Raw genomic sequence first — 20,009 nt, 5'->3', positions numbered from 1 at the left:
TTTCTGATTACTAACACAATTCTAACAATATAAAGAAAAGAGGGATGGGAAGATTTAGGTATATGACTTCAAACGTGGAAAAGTTATATTAATTTGATCATTAAAACCTGGTTAACTCAATGCATTCACACATTTTGGCATTTGTGGGCATAAGTCGTTTCTCAAAAAATGTTTACTGGCCCACAATCCCAACAGGAGATGAAGCAATTTCCTAGACACATCTCCGACTATTACCCGGGTCTGGTTCTCTGGCCGTCACCCAACACTAAGCCACATCAGGACACTCTTGCCTCCCTTTGTTGAAAACTAGGTTACGGCTCTGTCAGGGAAGAGTAGTGATAAACAATTACACAGCCCTTTCCACTACTCTGCATTTGTCTCTTATTTTATGTTCAGTTGCTGAAGTCAGTTGTGTTATCTGTCCACTTCAGCATATGTGCTACTCACCTTGAGCCTAGGGTTATCCAACAAACCAAGGAAATTGAATGAGGCAAAGTTTACACATTCTTTTCCATTCACCACAATATTATGGCTTGGAGGGCTGGGGAAAGAGACAAGAGTGGTATACTTCAGCATCAATCTTATTACAGGACACACATTGTCACGCTGTCCCGGAGAGGGAAGGGGACAGGACACACAAGTGTTGTCATTCTACTCTATTTGCATACTGGCCTATCTCTCTTTTTATTCTTAAAAAGTAAAATTACAAAGTGGTATATTAAAAATCAGATACTCTTAATAGGCCACCCTGTGCTACTTAAATAAAAAAATGTGAGAAGCCTGCATGCCACAACTAAGAGTCCACATGCCACAATTAAAGATCCTGCATGCTGCAACGAAGATCCCGAGTGCCGTAACTAAGACCTGGCGCAGCCAAAATAAAAATAAATAAGTAAATAAATAAATATTTAAAAAAAAATACATGTTACCTACAGGAAACCACCAAAAGAATAAGTGAGCTATGTTCTCAATTTCCAAAGTTAATGCTGGAATACTATTTAAAAGGAATCCCCCTCCTCCAACACAGGGGGCAAACAGAGTGGCCAGTTCCATAGGAGGGGGGGCATGGATCTGAGTTCAGTTGAGACAGGAGATGGGATCTTGAGGAGACAATCTATTATATCCTCTGCTGACAAATACTCTAGCTATAAGTCATGCTTCAAAAATATGGGCCAAACTATGGGACATGAGCTATTAAAGGGTTGTGAGATCAATTTACTTAGTCACAGCCAGCCTACTTCACCTAAAGGAAACCATAAGGATGGAATGGAATGGAAATGCACCACACAGGGCTGGGGGAAGGACGGTGGCATTCAACTGCTTCTGTTCTACATGTACATTGCTCTGTGCACTGCACTGCTCTGTAAAATGCGCTGTGGTCAGAAAAGATGGGGAAGCACCACTCTCACCAGTATGTTTTAATAGAACTGACCTTCTATGAGAAAAATAACCAAAGATGCTGGGAAACCAGGGAAGGAAAAGAATGACTACTTGAATTAAATTCACAAAAGCAGGTGAACTCATATAAGACTCAGTGAAAAGAACACAGCTGTGGAGTCAGTCAGGCAGATATGGGATCTGCAGATGGCTGCATTATGGCTACTGACGGCTTCAGAAACTCAGGGATGTTACCTGGCCTTGGTGAGCCTCAGTTTCTTCATCTCTCAACTTGTCATTATAAGAGGTGCTCATTAAGTATTTTCTGCTTTTTTCCCTATGGCTTCAAGGGCTTCTTCTCTTTCAAATCATCCACTGTGATTCTCAATCCATTGTGTCCCTTAGTTTCCCACTTCCCAGGACTTCCTTAGTTTCTCAAGTCCTCCCTGGTGTGGAGGTGATGGCACCCACAAAAAGATGAAATAACAAAATATCCACAGACAAATCTGTACTAACAGCTGCTTCTGTGAAAGTTGAGGCCATTCTACAAAAAGTGTAACACACAGAGAAATCAAACTATCAGGAATAAGTATACCCAAAGCCCCTGACCAGAGTCGATAAGCTGCCACCATGACGTAAGGATGCAGACATCTTGTTTCTGCCCAGCACTTGGAGCAGGGAAGGAAAACAGTTTCCAGTGAGAAGTGGAAGGCTCACACCTGTGCCCCATGCAGGCTTGCAGCATAAGCCAGACAGGGCACTTGACACAGGAATCCTGGAGCTAAAGAACCTTCAGAGTTCCTCACAGAAGCAAATAAAACCAATACAGAAAGACATCTCCACAACAAAGCTTCAGAAGAGTCAAAGGAGGGCAAATAAAACCCTTCCCAGTCAAAACCCACCACCACACTATTATGAGAGTCAGTAATCACTTAGAAATAGGACAATGGTGCTTTTACTAAAAAGAAACAGACTCCCATTAACTACAGGTTTGGCACTGGTGCAAGAGCAGGCAACTAGACCAATAAAGAATCTAGAATTCAAAAGAATTGTGTATATAGGCCCACCTCAGAGACAACATGGGTTTGTTCCAGACCCCTGCAATGAAGCAAATATAGCAATAAAGAGAGCCACGTGAATTTTTTCCCAATTTCCAAGTGCATGTAAAAGTTATGTTTACGCTATACTATTAAGTGTACAACAGCATTATGTCTAAAAAACAACGTACACACCTTAATTAAAAAATAATTCATTGCATTGGGAGTGGCCTAGATAGCAGAGTAGGAAGACCCTGAGTTCCTCCCATGGTCACACCAAAATTACAACTATTTAAGAGCAGTATGGATGAGAATGACCTAAAGACCAGCAGACAAGATCTTCTACAACTAAAGATATAAAGCTGGAATCATGAGATGAGTAGGTGAGGTGAAGACACAGTGTAGTCAAGACCCATACCCCCAGGTAGGTGACCCACAAATGGGAGAATAATTACAATTGCAGAGGTTCTTCCCAAGGGCGAGGGGTCTGAGCCCCATATCAGGTTCCCCAGCCTGGGGGTCCTGCACCGGGAAGATGAGCCCCCAGGACATTTGGTTTTGATGGCCAGTGGAGCTTCCTTCTGGGAGAGCCAGAGGGCTGTGGGAAATGGAGAGTACTCTTAAAGGCTGCACACAAAGGCTCCCTCACTCCAGGACCCAGGGCAGAAGCAGTAACATGAAAGGAGCCTGGGTCAGACCTGCTCGCTGATCTCAGAGAGCCTCCCAGAGAGGCTGCAGGCAAATGGGACTCATCCTGGGGACACAGACACTGGCAGCAGCCACTTCCAGGAGATCACCATATCATGGCAACACTGGTGCTGACAAGTGCCATTTTGGAATCCTCACTCTAGCTTATTAGCACCGAAACTGAGCCCGGCCTACCAACCAGTCAGCACCAGGCCAAGGAGCCTGCTGGGTTGGGACACAGACCCACTCACCAGCAGGCAAGCTGTCATAGGACCCCCTGAGCCCCAGGCACCCCAGGACTAGCCCTGCCCACCAACACTAGGCCAACACTAGCTCTGGGACCCCTGGCCCTACAGCCAGCTACCTCGTGACCTGGGCCCACTGACCAGCTGGTTGGCACCAGGACCGGGACTCTCCTGGCCATGTAACCAGCCATGTCAGGATCTGAGCATGCCTATCAGGGGCCAGCAACTTCTGCATAAGGCAGGGTCTGGCAACCAACTGGACCAAGTGCCAGCCATGGCTACCAAGCACCCATAGGAGTCAGCCCGCCAAAAGAGAAAGACTCACCAGCACACACACACGGCACACTGAGAGCACGTAGCTCTGGTGACCAGAGGGAAGTGTGCTGTTGCAAGTTTAAAGCAATACAAGCCTACCTCAGGAAACAAGAAAAACTTCAAATAAACAACCTAACCTTACACTTAAAGGAGCTAGGAAAAGAACAAGCAAAGCCCAAAGTTAGTAGGAGGACTGAAATCATAAAGATTGGAGCAGAAATAAATGAAATGAAGACTAAAAAACAATAGAAAAGATCAATGAAGTTAAGAGCTGGTTCTCTGAAAAGACAAACAAAATTAATAAACCTTTAGTCAGACTCATCTGGAAAAAAAAGTGTCCTAATCAATAAAATCAGAAATGAAAAAAGAAGTTACAGACACTGAAGAAATATAAAGGATCATAAAATATTATTACGAACAACTAAACACCAAAAAATAGACAACCTAGGAGAAATGCACAAATTCCTAGAAGTATACAATCTCCCAAGACTGAATCAGGAAGAAATAGAAAATATGAACCGACCAATTACTAGTAATAAAACTGAATCAGTAATAAAAACTCCCAAACAAACAAAAGCCCAGGACCAGAGGGCTTCACAGGTGAATTCTCCCAAACCTTTAAAGAAGGGTTAAGACCTATTCTTAAACTTCCAAAAAAACTGCAGATGAAGGAATGCTTCTGAAATCATTCTACAAGGTCAGCATCACCCTGATACCCAAACCAGGCAGAGATATCACAAAAAAAGAACATGACAGGCCAATATCATTGATGAACGTAGATGCAAAAATCCTCAATAAAATATCAGCAAACTGAATTCAACAATACATTAAAAGGATCATACACCATGATCAAGTGGGATTTATCCCAAGGATGCAAGGATGGTTCAAAATCCAAAAACCTATCAACATGATACATCACATTAACAAATTTAGAATAAAAATCATGATCATCTCAATAAATATAAAGACAAAGTTTTGACAAAATTCAACATCCATTTATGATAAAAACTTTCAAAAAGTGGGTATAGAGGGAACATACCTCAACATAATAAAGGCCTCAGATGACTAGCCCACAGCTAATATACTCAACGGTGAAAAGCTGAAAGCATTTCCTTTAAGACTAGGAACAAGACAAGGATGGGCAGGGGATCTGAACAGATATTCTCCCAAAGAAAACATACAGATAGATAGCCAATAGGCACATGAAAAGATGCTCAATATCACTAACCATCAGGGAAATGCAAATCAAGACCACAATGAAATATCACCTCACACCTGTCAGAATGGCTATCATCAAAAAGATCACAAATAACAAGCGTTGGCAAGGATGTGAAGAAAAGGGAACCCTCACGTACTATTCATGGGAATGTAAATTGGTGCAGCCACTATGGAGGACAGTATGGACACTCCCCAAAAAATTAAAAATAGAGTTACCATACAATCCAGCAATTCTACCCCGAGTATTTATCCAAAGAAAACAAAAACACTCATTAGAAGATATTCTTGTACCCCCATGTTCATTTCAGCATTATTTACAATAGCCAAGATGCGGAAGCAATCTGGGTGCCCACTGATAGGGATGTATGGATAAAGAAGATGTAAGGGGTGTGTGTGTGTGTCAAAAAAATTTTTTTTCTAATTTTTGAAAGAAACTTTATTGCTAACAAATAATAACCGTCATCTGACAACACAGGGTCGCCACAAACCTTTGTTAAAAATGTAGTTATCTACGGGAATGCAATAAAGTGCAATAAAATGAGGTATGTCTATATATAAATAACTGGCAAATGATAGCAGCTGCCCCAACAAACTACTAAGTTACACACATCTTTTTCTCTATGGAGAAAAATAAAATTGAATAACCATGTACAAAGGTGAATTCCAGGCATATTAAAAAAAAAAAAAAACCTGAAAAGTATTTTGGAAAAGATAACAGAAGAAAATTTAGAAGGTCTTTGTGACTTTGGAACAGGAAATGATTTCTGAAGCAAATATCCAAACACGAAAACCACGAGGCAAAAATGGATGAATATGACCAAGTCAAAATTAGGAATTTTGGTTCAACAAAGATACCAAAGACAAAATTAACAGATGGGTGATAAAGAGATTTATTGTATTTCATGAATCTAAGATGGCATTGACTGTACTTTACCACTAAGGAAGAAAGACATGGCCAATTAAAATGTAATAATGTTTTCTTATTATCTATATTTTAGTTTATATTTAATGAGAAGGCAATCTTGACACAGAGTTTTGTTATTTTACTTCTGTACCTATGACAAGAAAAATATAAGCGAGTTGAATCAGTCAAGACAACTTCCAGTCAGCAGTTCTGAGTGTCTGCTCTGTGCTACGCCATGGATGTCACGGGGGTTCACACTCCCTGCTGACATATGCTGCTCTCTGTGAACAGGAGGGTCCTGGCGTTGCTTAGGAGGCTGCTCCAATGTCATCGCTGAGGTTACCTGACAAGTCAGTATCACCCACTCTCTAAGTCTGATGCTATTGGACTAAACTAGTTTCCTCTCTCCCCAGTTGAATCACATGTTTCTAGAAAGTAAGCTGTTATTATCCAAAGGCAGCAGGAGTCTGACAAAGGAATGTTCCAGAGCCTTAGTCCCAGCAGCCTCTGTTCACCTGTCTGGAGGAATCTGGCCATTTCTCCTTCCATCAGCTGACTTACTTATCAGTAGTGCACATAACTCACCTGAGGTGCTGGCAGTAAGCACAGCCATGACCAAGATCATCAGTGCACAAGAAGTGATACCCCTCACCAACTCTCAGGTGACAATGGCTCTCAGCAGCTGTGAGATTCATACCCATTTCAGAGATCTTAATAGGAAAAAAAGTTTCTTAGAATCATAATTGATTACTACTCAAAAACTGACCAAGGATTAAAATCTACACAATCCTGGAGACTCTGGATAATTAAAAGACAGCCCGGGAATCAAGTCGAAGTAAAAGATATGAAGAGGCATTCGCAGGAAGGAAAAACCTGACTAATAAATAGATGAAATGATACTTAAAGGCTCAAATTAGAGAAATGCAAAATAAAACAATGTTACCAAGCACAGCTTGGGAAACTGAACCCCCATATACTAACTCAGGAGAATCACCATGTAGGAAAGTCCCACAGGGAAATGAGACGGGCATATACCAGTACCCAATTCCTGGTCCCACACCCCTAGAGAGACGCAAGAGGATATTAATCAGGTTTTATCACCAGGTTTTTCTGTGGCAGTGGGGAGTGGGGGCAGCTTAGGTATCCATCAGGAGGAAAATGACTAAGTAAAACATGGTGGCCATATACAACAGAATAATATATAGCAGTTGGAAGAAATGAACAGGAAGTCCATCTAGCAATTCCACCTCTCTGTCCTGCTTGATATTTCTTCATATCACTCAACACCAGCTAACACTATATTTATTTCATTCTTGGTCTGTTTGACCCAAGAGAACTAAGATTTTGATTTATTGCAAGTGCTCACCAGCACCTTTCTTGAAAATAGTAGGCACTCAAATATTTGTTGAAAAAATAAGTGCTGAGTAAAAAACTTGTAAAACAAAAATCAGAATAGTCTAGAGCGAGCACAAAATTAAAAACATACTTTCATAAAGCATTAAGATTAAATGCTTTCAAGAATATATACACAATAAAAATAATAAAGTATATGATTTTAATAACATAAAATAAAATAAGAAAGTAAAATACAAGTATGACAGTGGGATACCTTATTGGGGAGGAGAACCGATGCAGGCGCTGGGGATGAAGGAAATAAAGAATAAAGCAAAAAGGACTGCTGCCTTACACGGTGCTGATGACAGTGGCGCTCAAGGGAGAGTCAATGCCGTTGCAGGAAAGCCCCCAAGTGAAGAAAGCAAGACAGACTCAACTAAACCAGATAAACCTTTGGCAAATTTGAGTGAAAAAGGAGACACGAGTGCCTGCAAATGGAGACACAAACCTCCCACAGATGTGTTATTATATACACCTATATACAAAGTTATATGCATATATTTTACAAATAACTGCCCTGGAGAATCCTATGAACTACTTCATGCCAATGCATTTGAAAACATAAGAAGAAATGAACAATTACTAAATGACAGTAACCAAAACTTACTCAAAAAGGAAATATGTACAGCTTTAAAAACTCACTGAAGGGCTTCCCTGGTGGTGCAGTGGTTAAGAATCCACCTGCCAATGCAGGGGACACAGGTTCGAACCCCGGTCCAGGAAGATCCCACATGCTGCAGAGCAACTAAGCCCATGCGCCACAACTACTGAGCCTGCTCTCTAGAGCCCGCAAGCCACAACTATTGAGCCCATGTGCCACAACTACTGAAGCCCGCATGCCTAGAGCCCGTGCTCTGCAACAAGAGAAGCCACCACAATGAGAAGCCCGTACACAGCAATTAAGCGTAGCCCTCACTCTTTGCAACTAGAGAAAGCCCGCGCGCAGCAATGAAGACCCAACACAGCCAATAAATAAATAAATAAACTCACTGAAGACATTAAATTCATGATTAAAAATCTATGCTCAACAGAACAAACAATAAAAACACACTGTTGCCAAGAAAATTATAAGACATATATATATCTCTGATACCAAAGCTGGGCTGGCATAGCAAAGGAAAAGAAAAGACTAAACTCATTTTTCAATACTGATGCTAAAAATACCAAATATTATCCAAAAAAAAAAAAAAACCTAACAATTAATAAAAATTAACCAAATAGTCATGCTTAAACAGAGTTTATCATTGAGTTATGAGTTCTTTTTTAAATATTCAATATTTGGGATACTAGCCCCTTAAAAAATACATGACTTGAAAATCTTTTCTCCCATTTTGTGGGGTTTTGTATCATTTCTCTGATAGTGGACTCCGAAGCACAAATGTTTTCAATTTTAATGAAGTCCAGTTTGTCTATTTTTTCTTTCGGTGCTTGTGCTTTTTGTGTCGTATCTAAAAATCTCTGCCCAATCCAAGATTATGAAGATTTACTCTTTTGTTTTCTTTCTTCTAAACGAAGAACTTATAGACTTACAGTTTTTGATCTTAAATTTAAGCCCTTGATTAATTTTGGGCTAATTTTTACACACGGTGTGAGGTCAGGGTCCATCATTTTCCTTTTTCATGTGTATACCCAGTTGTCTTATCACAATTTGTTAAAAAGAGTATTCTTTCCCTATTGAATGGTCTTGGCATTCTGTTGAAAATCAGTGGACCATAAATTAAGGTTTTCCACCCATTTATAAGAATAAGACACTGAAATGCTAACTGTAAGCACTGTGTAAATAGGCTTGGTTTCTTGACTGATGGTGGGCTTCACTTTAGGGTAACCAGGCATGGACTCGTTTGTTCATCTGTGGAGACCCCAAACTCAAAATTTTCTGTTTTTATTCTCTTGACTGAGTTTCACCGAAGAGGAATCCTCCAGTGAGGTGTATATGAGAGTATAAATCTGGTTTCCACCTTTCTGAGAGCTGAGCTGGAGGAAACGGGATCAGCATCCCATTACTCATTATATAGATTTTACTTGCATTCTGTTTTCAGAATGGCACCCACCCCCTCAAACATCCTCAGGACTTTCAATTTATGTTTAGCCTTTCCGGACAGTAAATCTCCCACCTTTCTGCAAGTCTACAGAGCTAGAATCTGGGGTGAGGATGAGTGGCATGGTTGCTTGCAATTTTTCTCAAAAAAATTTATGTATACTGTATGTTTAGTTAATGTAAAAAGTCAATCAGAACAATTTAATATAGTAACAGATTAGGAGAAAAGTCACAATCATCTCAACAGATAAAAAAGAATTTAATAAAATTTAATACTCTGACCTTAAAACTATCAAAAAGCTCCCTTAGCAAAATAAGATGTGAAATGAAGGCCTATAACACCATACAGGTTATCCCTTAAAAGCCATCAGGAACAGGACACAGAGGCCCTTGTTACCACTCCTACTCAACACTGCATGGGAGGTATCCTAGCGAGTGCAATGACACAGAAACAAAAAGAAAACAACTTCCCTCATGACAGAAGTGAAAATTCTCTGGTACCCAGGGACGAAGCTATTAAAAGATATGCGATGTTAATTTCCTGGTTGTGATATTGTACTATAGTTAAGCATGACATTACCATTGCTGGAAACTCATGAAGGGTATATGGAATCTCTCTGTATTACTGCTTACAACTGCATGTGAACCTACTATTATTTCAAAATAAAAAGTAGGAAAAAAAAGTTAAGCAAAATCTTTATGAAGAACATTATATAACTTTTCTCAGAGACATAAAAGACCTAAATATACAAGTGATACACAAGGTACATGGTGATGAAATTCAGTATTAGCAATATACCCAATCTTGCCAAATTAATCCATAAATTCAATGCATTACTAGTCACAAACCCAAACCCATTTTCTGGTCAAATCTGATCAGCTAAACCTAAACTCATAATGAAGAGTCAAGGATAGCCTAGACAATTCTGAAGAACAAGGAGGTGAAGGACTCACTCTAGTCAAGGCTTATTATTAAGCTGTGGTATAAGCAAGGTTCTGGCACAGAGAGAGAGAGAATTACAACAAAAGAATAGAAATAAAGCCAGAAACAGAGCCTTTATAAGGGACCTTGACATACAAAGGAAGGGACATTTCAATCAGTAGGTAAAAAATGGACTATTCAACTGATAATGCTGGGACAACTGACTGTCATATGCAAAACAGACAAATTAGACCTTTGTGGTGGGAAGGATTTTATAACCATAACATTAATGATTAGTGAGTTTGACATCAGAACGAGCAAAACTTTCGTAAGACCAAAGACATTCATGAAAGTGAAGAATACAAGCTTCTCTCAGATCAGACCAGAAGTAGAAAGAAGGACATACTCAGAAGAAAATCCTGCATCATATTTTTAAACAGAATACTAAACACTTTCATGGCAACAGGCATACTGAGGTAAAAGTACAAACAAAGGAAAAACATCCACCAACTTCGAGATGGTGGTTATCCTGTCTCAGAGACAAGAGTAAGTTATAGATGGGAAGGAATTTCTTTAACCCCTGAACAACACAGGTTTGAACTGTGCAGGTCCATTTATACACAGATTTTTTTCCAACAGCAGATACTATTGTACTATATGAACCACAACTGGTTGAATCCACGGATGCAAAACCACATACCTGGAGGAACTGGGTAGCTGGAGAGCTGACTATAATTTACATGCGGGTTTTCAACTGCATGGAGGGTCAGCACCCCTAACCCCCATACTGTTCAAAGGTCAACTGTAATTCTAATGCTTTATTTCTTTTAAAAATAGATTTGAAGTAAAGATAGCTAAATGTTAATACCTATGACTCCTGGGTGGTGGATACCTATGTGTCTGATATTTTGTACTTAAATAGAAGAACTAAAAGTAAAAACAGATAAATTGGAAGCCAGTAGGAAGGTAGCATAGGTGAGCTAAAGTTTCATAATTCATATTGTGAGAGTCAATAGATATTGTCCCTCATTAATTAATCAAGAAACAGCAGCTTAAGCATACCATTACTATCTAGTTATGAAGGTAACCTATAAAAGATCTAAAATCAGAAACAAACCAGGTGGGAAAAAGTTTTTCATTTTAACTGTCTCACCATTTGAAATACTATGTGTGTGTTACTTTGAAAAATATATATTTTTTTAAAAAAGGACAAACCCAGAAACTCAAATTGGAGACTATTAAAAAGCAATTAGTTTCTGATCTCCAGAAATTTCTAAAAGTCTTATTTCGCTAAAAAAGGCATACTATATAAACCACTGTATACTTTGTTGAGTTTACCTACAAGAAACCAAATACCAGCCTTTGACTAGCAAAACCAATTTACCCTGAAACGATGTTGTAGTTGAGAGCAGGATGGTCTTTTGAGACAGGAGGCACAAGAGGTTCTGGTTGCCACTCTTCAATCAACTCTTCCTTTTCCTATAGGAGAAAAGCAGTTAAAATACAACGCAGTGCTACTTACTGGACAGTAACTCCAACAGTATCTAAACTGTTTGTTATAATGGAACCATCACAATGAACACACTGCTAGAAGTCTAAGTCTAGATGTTGTGACTGGAAATGACACAGAATTACCACTGTTTTGTGCACTTAATCCCTCACCTCTTTCCTTATCTCAGGTTAGAGGTTCTTTTTCCATGAAGCTTTGTGGGTGACTGGAAATTTTTTTAAAATTTTATTTCTATATTCAGGATTTTTCACTGTGGGAAATAGGAAGTATAACTGCTACTGATGGTAAAACAAAAAGTCTACAACACAAAGGTAAGAAGCATGACTGCAGGTAAGTGAGCTCAGCCTCTACTGCAAAATATTACAGACAGCCACGCCTTCAGTTCTTATAGGCATGACTGTCACGGAAAAAAGATCAACTACACTACAAAGCACCATTTCTACAAGCCATTGGCAGGGATTCAGAAGTAACTAAAATATACCAGAAGACTCTCTTATAATAATTATTATAATAGGATCTGGTTGTTTGGAAATTTCTCATAAAAAGCCACTTTATTCCTTTTACCTGTTATTTCATGCATTACAGGTATTTTAACTATTCTGAGTTTCTTACCCTTTCTTGAACTAGAAAACAATGTAATTTTGAAAACACAGTCTGGATGCACAGGATGAGATGAGGCACCTGATGAACATGACAGCCACAGCAATTCTTGCCTTAGACAGGCCCACTCTTAATACTCTTATTTTCACACTTCTGTTAAACGCTTCTGCTTAACAGGCATGTGAAAATAGACAGCTCCAGGGCATGGCCAGGAGCATATTCACCTGATGCTCAGGCACCCAAAAATGCTGGCTGAATAAATCAACCAATAAATTCCTCTCCTATTTCTGCCAATGACTGCACAGAAGAACAGCAGCCTGAACAAGCCTGGAGTACCTGTCATGCATACTGTTCACTTGCTACAACAGAGATAGATTTGAGAATTAACTCACGATTGCCTGGTATTCAAGAGACTCTGCAGACCTATAAAACTGAGAAGGGCATTTTTTTCTTTCCTGCCATAAGTTAAGCTTTATAAACACTCACACAGTTTTGTTTTGTTTTTTTTTCCTTCCACAGATTGTATGTTAAGATGTCAGCAATTACTAAATCTTGCTCTAGGTGAGTTCTGCTTTTAGAAGGTTATCCTAAAATTATATTTAGGGATCCATCTTTTAAAATGCACATGTGTGGACTGATATGTTTAAACTTAAACTAAAAATATTAGGAATGATCAATCCCTTGAAAAGCTGAGCTAGAAATCTATACCACGGCCACATCATCATTCACGTGAAGTTCCTAAATACCAAGGGGAAAAGCAGAGACAGGATTTCTGGACTTTACACCCCAGTCTTACTGCAATACTATCAAAAGAGTGTTCTATGGCATGCTAACCCCATGAGGTATTCATTAAAAAAGGCTGGGGTGGGGATCTGTGGTCAAGTTTAGGGCATCTCTCCAAACAAAGGTTCAGATATCCACTGGCATATTAAAGGTTACAAGACATCATGCAATGAGACACCTTTTTAGTCTGCTTTACCCAGGTTTCCAGAACTTATCTGCCCTAAGAACCATTTGCGGCATATCCCTTAGGGGGGATACTGCCTGATCATCTCATGTTAAACATTACAGATCTCAGGAAAGCAGAGGCCAGTCAATGAAACCAGGGAAACAACTGCCACATTGCTGTAATTCCACTCCACTCGCACTTTTCTCCTGTGAATGCTCCAGCAGGTAAAGCAAAGAGCAGTTCCCCACCTTTGTGCTGCACTCAAAGCTGCCGCGTGAACCACAGTTTTAGGCATTTTTGTGAGAAAACATCTCTCACTGTCCTTGTCTCCATAAATATTCTGGCACATTGCTATAGAGGCTGGACAGGGAAACGATCCAAGTCACAGGAACCACGCTGAAGTCAAAACTGCTCTTCCCCTCTCACACCTGGGCACAGTTACGAAGTGTTCCTACCTACATGAGAAGGTAGGTGGTTCCACAAACCCCTTAGGCCCTCATACTAACAGACCCCAAGTTGGTTAGTATGTCCTCTAACACCGCAAGTCCTCTCAACACTTCTGCTTCCTAAGGTTTGCCCAGCTTAGGCCCGAGCAGGGTACCTTACGATATATTAGAACCCATCAAAATTCCATTTGAGGTAGGAAGGTAGTGAGTGGTGGGATGGGGGGGATTCTTTCCAACTTCAAATTTCCTTTATGAAGACCACAGGGAAGACTTTCATTCAGGCTTCAGAAATAGAGGTGCTTTCTGGAGCAACTCATGTAATCCTGTATATGGACATTCGAAATTCAGCAGTAGCCCATGCTTCCCTTCTAGCATCTAGTGTGTTTCCAGACTGCTGTTTACTCCTAGCAAAGAATAGAGGCCTGTAACATGGTACTCCTTTATGTATTCACTTTATTCCTGGCTTCCCCGTACTTTGTTTACCCTGATATTTCATTCCTGTTTTCCTTAAATTCCAGAAAATATTTTAATGTATATAGTTGAGCCACCACAAGTCCTTTTTTGAAAGATGTAGCAACTATAATCATACAGTGAATAATAAAACAGAAATTTAACTTCTTACCTTGAGGGTAAGATCAGATCGTTCTTGTAACTTGTAAGTTTTAGAGAAAAGAAGTCTGATTATCCAGAGTATCAAAATTCCTTCCAAAATAAGATGATAAGCAGGAGCCTAGGAGTCAAAAACAAATGCAAAACAAAAACAAGAAATGAAATAAACATTTCCAAAACCTGCACATAAAATTTAATGCACCTGCATATACTACTACCCATGACTTTTAACCTATTTATTACTTCTTAAAATTTACTTTTGAAGCTCACTTCATTTTTACTCATTCCTTTTCCCATTTCTAACAGAAAGCAATCTTTCCTAACATGAAAAATCTCTAAAACTGCAGCTTTAAAACACCTTTAGGAATAAAAGTTAATTTTTAAGATAAAATCTGACACAATTCCAATAGTCAAACAATATTAACTATCAGATCCTTCAGGTAATTTACATTTTTACTGGTAGGAAATGACTGTAACAAACATTTCACAGCTTCACAAGCCTTCTACTACCCCCGTGTACCATGGATGAGTTGAGAATAATTTGGAAAGCAGTTTCCACAATTCTCAAAGAGTTTTACACATCTTATATTTTCTGTATCCCTGATAAGCCTCTTTAAATTCTCCTTGGAACATGGCAGAGAAAAAGACTTTACTGATGCTTAAAGAAATAGCAGGTCTCTTTTCTAACATAGTTCCCCAAAAGTATGTAGTGTTTTCCATGTCAACAGGCAAAAAAGTACCTTAATGAAATTATCCATGTCACATCTTCTTTTCAACTGTATACCTCCAGGATAAAGGCCAGACTGACTTTTATGTTTTATACAGTTAGACACTAAGTGCATGTTTTATACAATTAGACACACTAAGTGCAAGAAGATTCTAGATATCAACTAAAACTCCATCAGTCAGTTATAGGGTGTTATATTCCAATAGGTTGTCATTGGAAAGTCATTTAAAAGAGGTATTTAGAAACGTAAATACAAATTATTTTCAAACACTAGAAAGAGAAAGTGATGATGATTCACAATAGTTTAAAAAATTCAGAAGATGGGGACAGGGAAACTGCTGACAAATTCATATGTAAATTTTCAGGTCAGTGCACAAGTGACTTTAAAACTACATACATGTTACCTATGTATGGGTACACAACAAGACTCCTAAGATTCTACATACAAGGTACACAGAAACTAGAAGCAAAACCAGAAATCTAAGATTATTTTTAAAATTTGCTGATCCCTCCTGAATATAATTCATTTAAGAATAAGGACTCTATTAAAAAAGCCCTTTTGGTTTTATCAATAATCAGATTATAGCAGACAAACATATGCCCTAGTTAAACCTTCCATTCCACAAAGAAGTCATCCTAAGAAAAGCTGAAATGTCTAGCAAATTAATAAAAATCACAAATGCAGCTTCTTTACTTCCCTAGGAAATGTTACATCCAGAGGACTTCTCTCAAGCCTCACTCATGGTCAATACCAGGGTATGAGAAATTACATAGTCAAAGAGTAATTTTCAAAAAGGCAGCAACAATATATAGAAGTTATTCATTTCTAAAAAAGAAATCTTAAATTTTAGCGGCTCTTCTTAGTCACTATAATTAATGTAAGGTTGGACATCACCTAAGCCATATTTGCTCTCTTAACTGTTTTCTTCCCCCTCAAAAAGTCCCGATAGGTCTGGCAATGATACATCTTGCATTATTACCCATACCAGTAAGTGCAATATTAAGTTTTAAGGAAATTCTCAAAAGAAAACTGAGATTCACTTTAAATGAATGAAACCTCACAGGGACTTTTACCTGTTCCCTCACTGCACTATTCCTAGCATCTAGATCTTTGCTATCCAACACTGCAGCCACTAGCACCAGTCAACTATTTAAAAACACATCCAAATTAAACTAAATGAAAAACTCGGCCCCTCGGTTGCACTAGCCACGTTTCAACTGCTTAATAGCCACATGTGATCAGTGGCTGCCGTACTGAACAGCTCGAAGAACACACAGAAAGTTCTACTGAACAGAGCATGGAAACTCACGAAATGTCAAATGAATGAACACTCTCCAAGACTGACATTTAAATTTCATATTATCTTACCTACCTGAGATACCTGGCCTTTCAAAAAAGCTCCTAGTCTTTCTTTAAAAATTTATAAAACAGCTGTATATTTACAAGACAGAAAATGGCACGTATGCGGAAGAATGACAAACTATTTAACATACCAAAATCATTCAGTTTCCTTTCTAACCCTACGTCCCAACAAAAACAGATCAAGTCCAACTTATTACAATTCTTTCCCCTATTTCCTACTATCCAGTTCCGATAACCTTCCTTCCCTAGAACCTCTCCAGACCAAGACTTCCCACGCTACTTTCATCACTCTGTTTCACCATAGGTCCCAACTCTGGTTTCTGACTAACCTCTCTCCTGTATCCGGGCAGGACCTGGAGAGGGCTCCCGCCAGTGCGCCCCACATTCCGCCGCTGGGAAGTGTGTGCGCCTGCGAGCCCTTCCAGGGAGGGACGCCGAGGTTCCGGGAGTGACCGGGCAAGCACCGCCCAGGCCTCAGACCAAAAACCCACACTAAACGTCCGACTTCCCCAGGCTGGGTGTGGTCGTGGACCCCTGGGGCTGCTGAGCTCACCTCGTAGAGCGCCTGTACCATCTCCACCAGCACCCACTGCTCCGTGACGGCCGCCATACTTAGCCCCCCCCGGGCTTGCTTCCGGAAGGCGGGCGCAGGCACGTCACACACCGCGCGGCGCGGCCCAGTGACGTCTGCGCGCCCGGGAGGCGGGGCTGCCGGGAGCTGGGCACCGCCTTCCCGCGCCTGCGTACTGGGCGGCCGGAGGCTGCGCGGGGTGCAGCAGGCTTAGGTCTCTGACCCGGTGGAAGTTGACTTTTAAGATCTTGGTTGTGTGCAGCGAGGGATGGGAGGCGGCAGGCTGGTCCCCGCAACAGGTGCTCACAACGCGGCCGTTAAGGGCCAGAACTCATGCTGGGCTCTCAGGATGGAGGGGTTTTAATAAATGGCCCTCGCGCTTGGCAGGCAGTTGGGTACAGGGAGTTATTAACGCAATCGCAAACATATTCTTTGCTTTTAAATCACGTAAGTAATGCAGGAGTGCCTTATCATAAAAAAAAAAATAGCCAACTCATATAGCACTTAGCGTGTATAAGGCAGAGCCTAAGGCTTTGAAGGTATTAAGCCATATAGCTTTGGTGAAACCTTCAAGAGCCTATGGTCCAAACGTGGTGTGCACACACCATTCGGTTGGATTTTTTTTTCTTTTTTAAAAAAATAAATTTATTTATTTATTTATTTTGCTGGCTGTGTTGGGTCTTCATTGCTGCACACAGGCTTTCTCTACTCTTCGTTGTGATGCACGGGCTTCTCATTGCAGTGGCCTCTCTTGTTGCAGAGCACGGGCTCAAGGTGCGTGGGCTTCAGTAGTTGTGGCATGTGGACTCAATAGTTGTGGCTCACGGGCTCTACAGCGCAGGCTCAATAGTTGTGGCGCACGAGCTTAGTTGCTCCGTGGCATGTGGTAACTTCCTGGGGCAGGGATCAAACCCGTGTACCCTGCATTGGCAGGCGGATTCTTACCCACTGCGCCACCTAGGAAGTCCCTGGATTTCTTAAATATAACTGGGAGCAAAGGGACAATATTGTTCTACAATTTGCTTTTCTTCTATTTTTTCTTTTTTTGTCTATAAATCTTGTATTTTTAATCAATGAAGAAGCCTATTTATTGCAATAATTTGTTATGTATATTTTTAATCCCATTTTATTTAAACATTTTCCTATTGGTGAACACTTAGGTTTTTTCCACTTTTTCACCTATTACAAACAATGCTATGGTAAACATCAATGTGCGTATTGTCTTTCTGCGCATGTTGGGTTATTTCTGACAAGTTTCCTCAAAGTCAGATTTTACTCAATATGCATGTTAATGTGGATAAATACTACCATGCTGCTCTCCAGAATGGCTTGACCAATCTTAAATGTTTAAAAGTGTATCCACACCCTACCTCATGATGGATATTATCAATCTTTTAAAATTTTTGGCTAATTTAATGGAGATAAAATGTCTCCTCACTGGATTTTACTTTTCATGCTGCTGGTTATTCATGGTTATTCTTATATGTTTATTGGCATTTGTAGTCCTTTCATGAATCAATTCATATTCTTTGCCCAGTTTTCTATGTTATTTTTCACTTTCTAATGGGTTTATAGCTCTTTATGCATTCTGAATATTTTTCCTATTTCATATGTGACAACTATTCTTGCCCAGTTTCTGTCTAGTTGTTTACATTGTCTTTTGTCATACCTATATTTTAATTTTTATGTAATACGTCAATCTGTTCCTTTATTGCCTGTGGTTTGTATCTTGCCTAGAAAGGCCATCTTCAGCACACTTAGGTTTTCCTCCTATGCTTCAGTTTGCTGTTGTTTATAGTCAGCTCTTTATTCTGGAAATTATGTTTGTATGATGAGAGGTATGGGCCTTTATTTTTTCCTAAAGGAATAACACCTTCTCCCAGTGCCATTTATTTGAGTAATCCTGATTTTCCCAAATTCTGTGAAATGGCACGAGCAGGATGCACTGCACATGGAGTTTCCACTATGTACCCAATGGTGTTGGTGCCCTGGGGTCTAGTACCATGCTTGTACACACTGCCTGCCCCAGGTGCATTCCTTCGCAACAGCCAGCACCTGCATTTTTTCAGAGGCCTACCTTCAGGCTACCTTCAGAAAACTCATGTTTTCTCCTCTCCTGGAGAATTGGAAGGATCTGAGAACATATGTTTTCTCAGGCAGCCCTTTACTGGGTGGGTGACTGATAGTTGCTGGGGTGTAAATTATTGGAGCTTCCTTGCCACCCAGAGCAAGGCCATTCTGAGGGGTGAACTTCACCATCTCCTCTAGGTTGAATCAGTGGTAGTGTGTGCAAATTCTTTGACACACCCATCAAGAGGTAGAGTCTATGTTCTCTTTGCTTGAGCCCGAGGGTACCTTTGTGACAATTTCTACAATAGATTGCTGCTGCCATGTGGAGAGATCATGTGGGGACCACATACATACAAAAAGAGATGGCCAAGGGGCTGATGAATGGAATATTTATAAATGGATTATTTCCTGCCATGTCAATAAACAAAGGATGTCATGCTCATCAAGGATTGCAGCCCTGGCTGAAAAGAATACCTGTCATCAGACTGCAGCTACTCCCTGTGGTGAGCCCCAAGGAAACTCGGGATGTGTCTGGATACTGGCCCAGATAGCAGAGGTGCATAACAAAGGAGTGATTTCGGTAAGCCCAGACTCTTGCATCTTCCCATACATAGAATAGCGCTAGATTCCTTAACTTGAGATATCTGGTTTCCTTTAATTAACAATGATCTCTTGATGTTCCTGACTACCTGTGCTTTGTTGCAGAGCTCCTATATATCCTGGCTCCTCCCCTCGCCTCCTCGGAGCAGTTTCTCAGAGCTATCTGAGATGCTGCCTCCTGGGCTGCTGTCCTCATTTTGCCCCCAAATAAAACAACTCGGAGCTCCCACATTGTGCATATATATTTTTTTTTAAGTCAACAGTTATGGGAACCACGAATAAGGGACCCAGAGTGGACTTCTCTCCTTTACCTGAACTCTACGAGGAACCGGAGCCTTGGTACCAGCAGAGGCCCCTTGTGCCCACCTGCCTCCTCGGAGAGTCCAGGTGAATTTGGGTAAATCTCTTCTGGTTCTCAGATCTCCC

General features: G+C 40.3%; 1 protein-coding gene and 1 long non-coding RNA gene across 4 annotated transcripts in view; one reads left to right on the top strand and one right to left on the bottom strand.

Annotated features, from left to right (window-relative positions):
• Positions 1 to 17,009, bottom strand: part of SPTLC1 (serine palmitoyltransferase long chain base subunit 1) — a 57,442-nt gene extending 40,433 nt beyond the window's left edge. The window contains exons 1-4 of one of the 3 annotated variants that reach the window (XM_057722124.1): positions 16,896 to 17,009; positions 14,266 to 14,373; positions 11,523 to 11,617; positions 448 to 541 (exon numbers count right to left, since the gene is read on the bottom strand). In XM_057722124.1, coding sequence (XP_057578107.1) covers positions 448 to 541; positions 11,523 to 11,617; positions 14,266 to 14,373; positions 16,896 to 16,952 — 354 coding nt within the window. In that variant the 5' untranslated portion in view covers positions 16,953 to 17,009. Of the gene's footprint in view, positions 1 to 447; positions 542 to 11,522; positions 11,618 to 14,265; positions 14,374 to 16,473; positions 16,572 to 16,671; positions 16,837 to 16,895 lie in introns of those variants that run through there. The other 2 variants (XM_057722126.1, XM_057722125.1) reach the window with 2 other exon arrangements.
• Positions 17,010 to 17,104: 95 nt separating this feature from the next.
• Positions 17,105 to 19,769, top strand: LOC130845837 (uncharacterized). Its single transcript, XR_009051469.1, has 3 exons — positions 17,105 to 17,360; positions 19,292 to 19,563; positions 19,689 to 19,769. It is a non-coding gene; the product is annotated as an uncharacterized LOC130845837 (long non-coding RNA).
• Positions 19,770 to 20,009: the final 240 nt, after the last annotated feature.

Source organism: Hippopotamus amphibius, chromosome 2, assembly GCF_030028045.1.
Source record: "Hippopotamus amphibius kiboko isolate mHipAmp2 chromosome 2, mHipAmp2.hap2, whole genome shotgun sequence".
NCBI lineage: Eukaryota > Metazoa > Chordata > Mammalia > Artiodactyla > Hippopotamidae > Hippopotamus > Hippopotamus amphibius.
The sequence above is the reverse complement of the archived record's forward strand: the minus strand, read 5'-3'. Positions and strand labels throughout refer to the sequence as shown.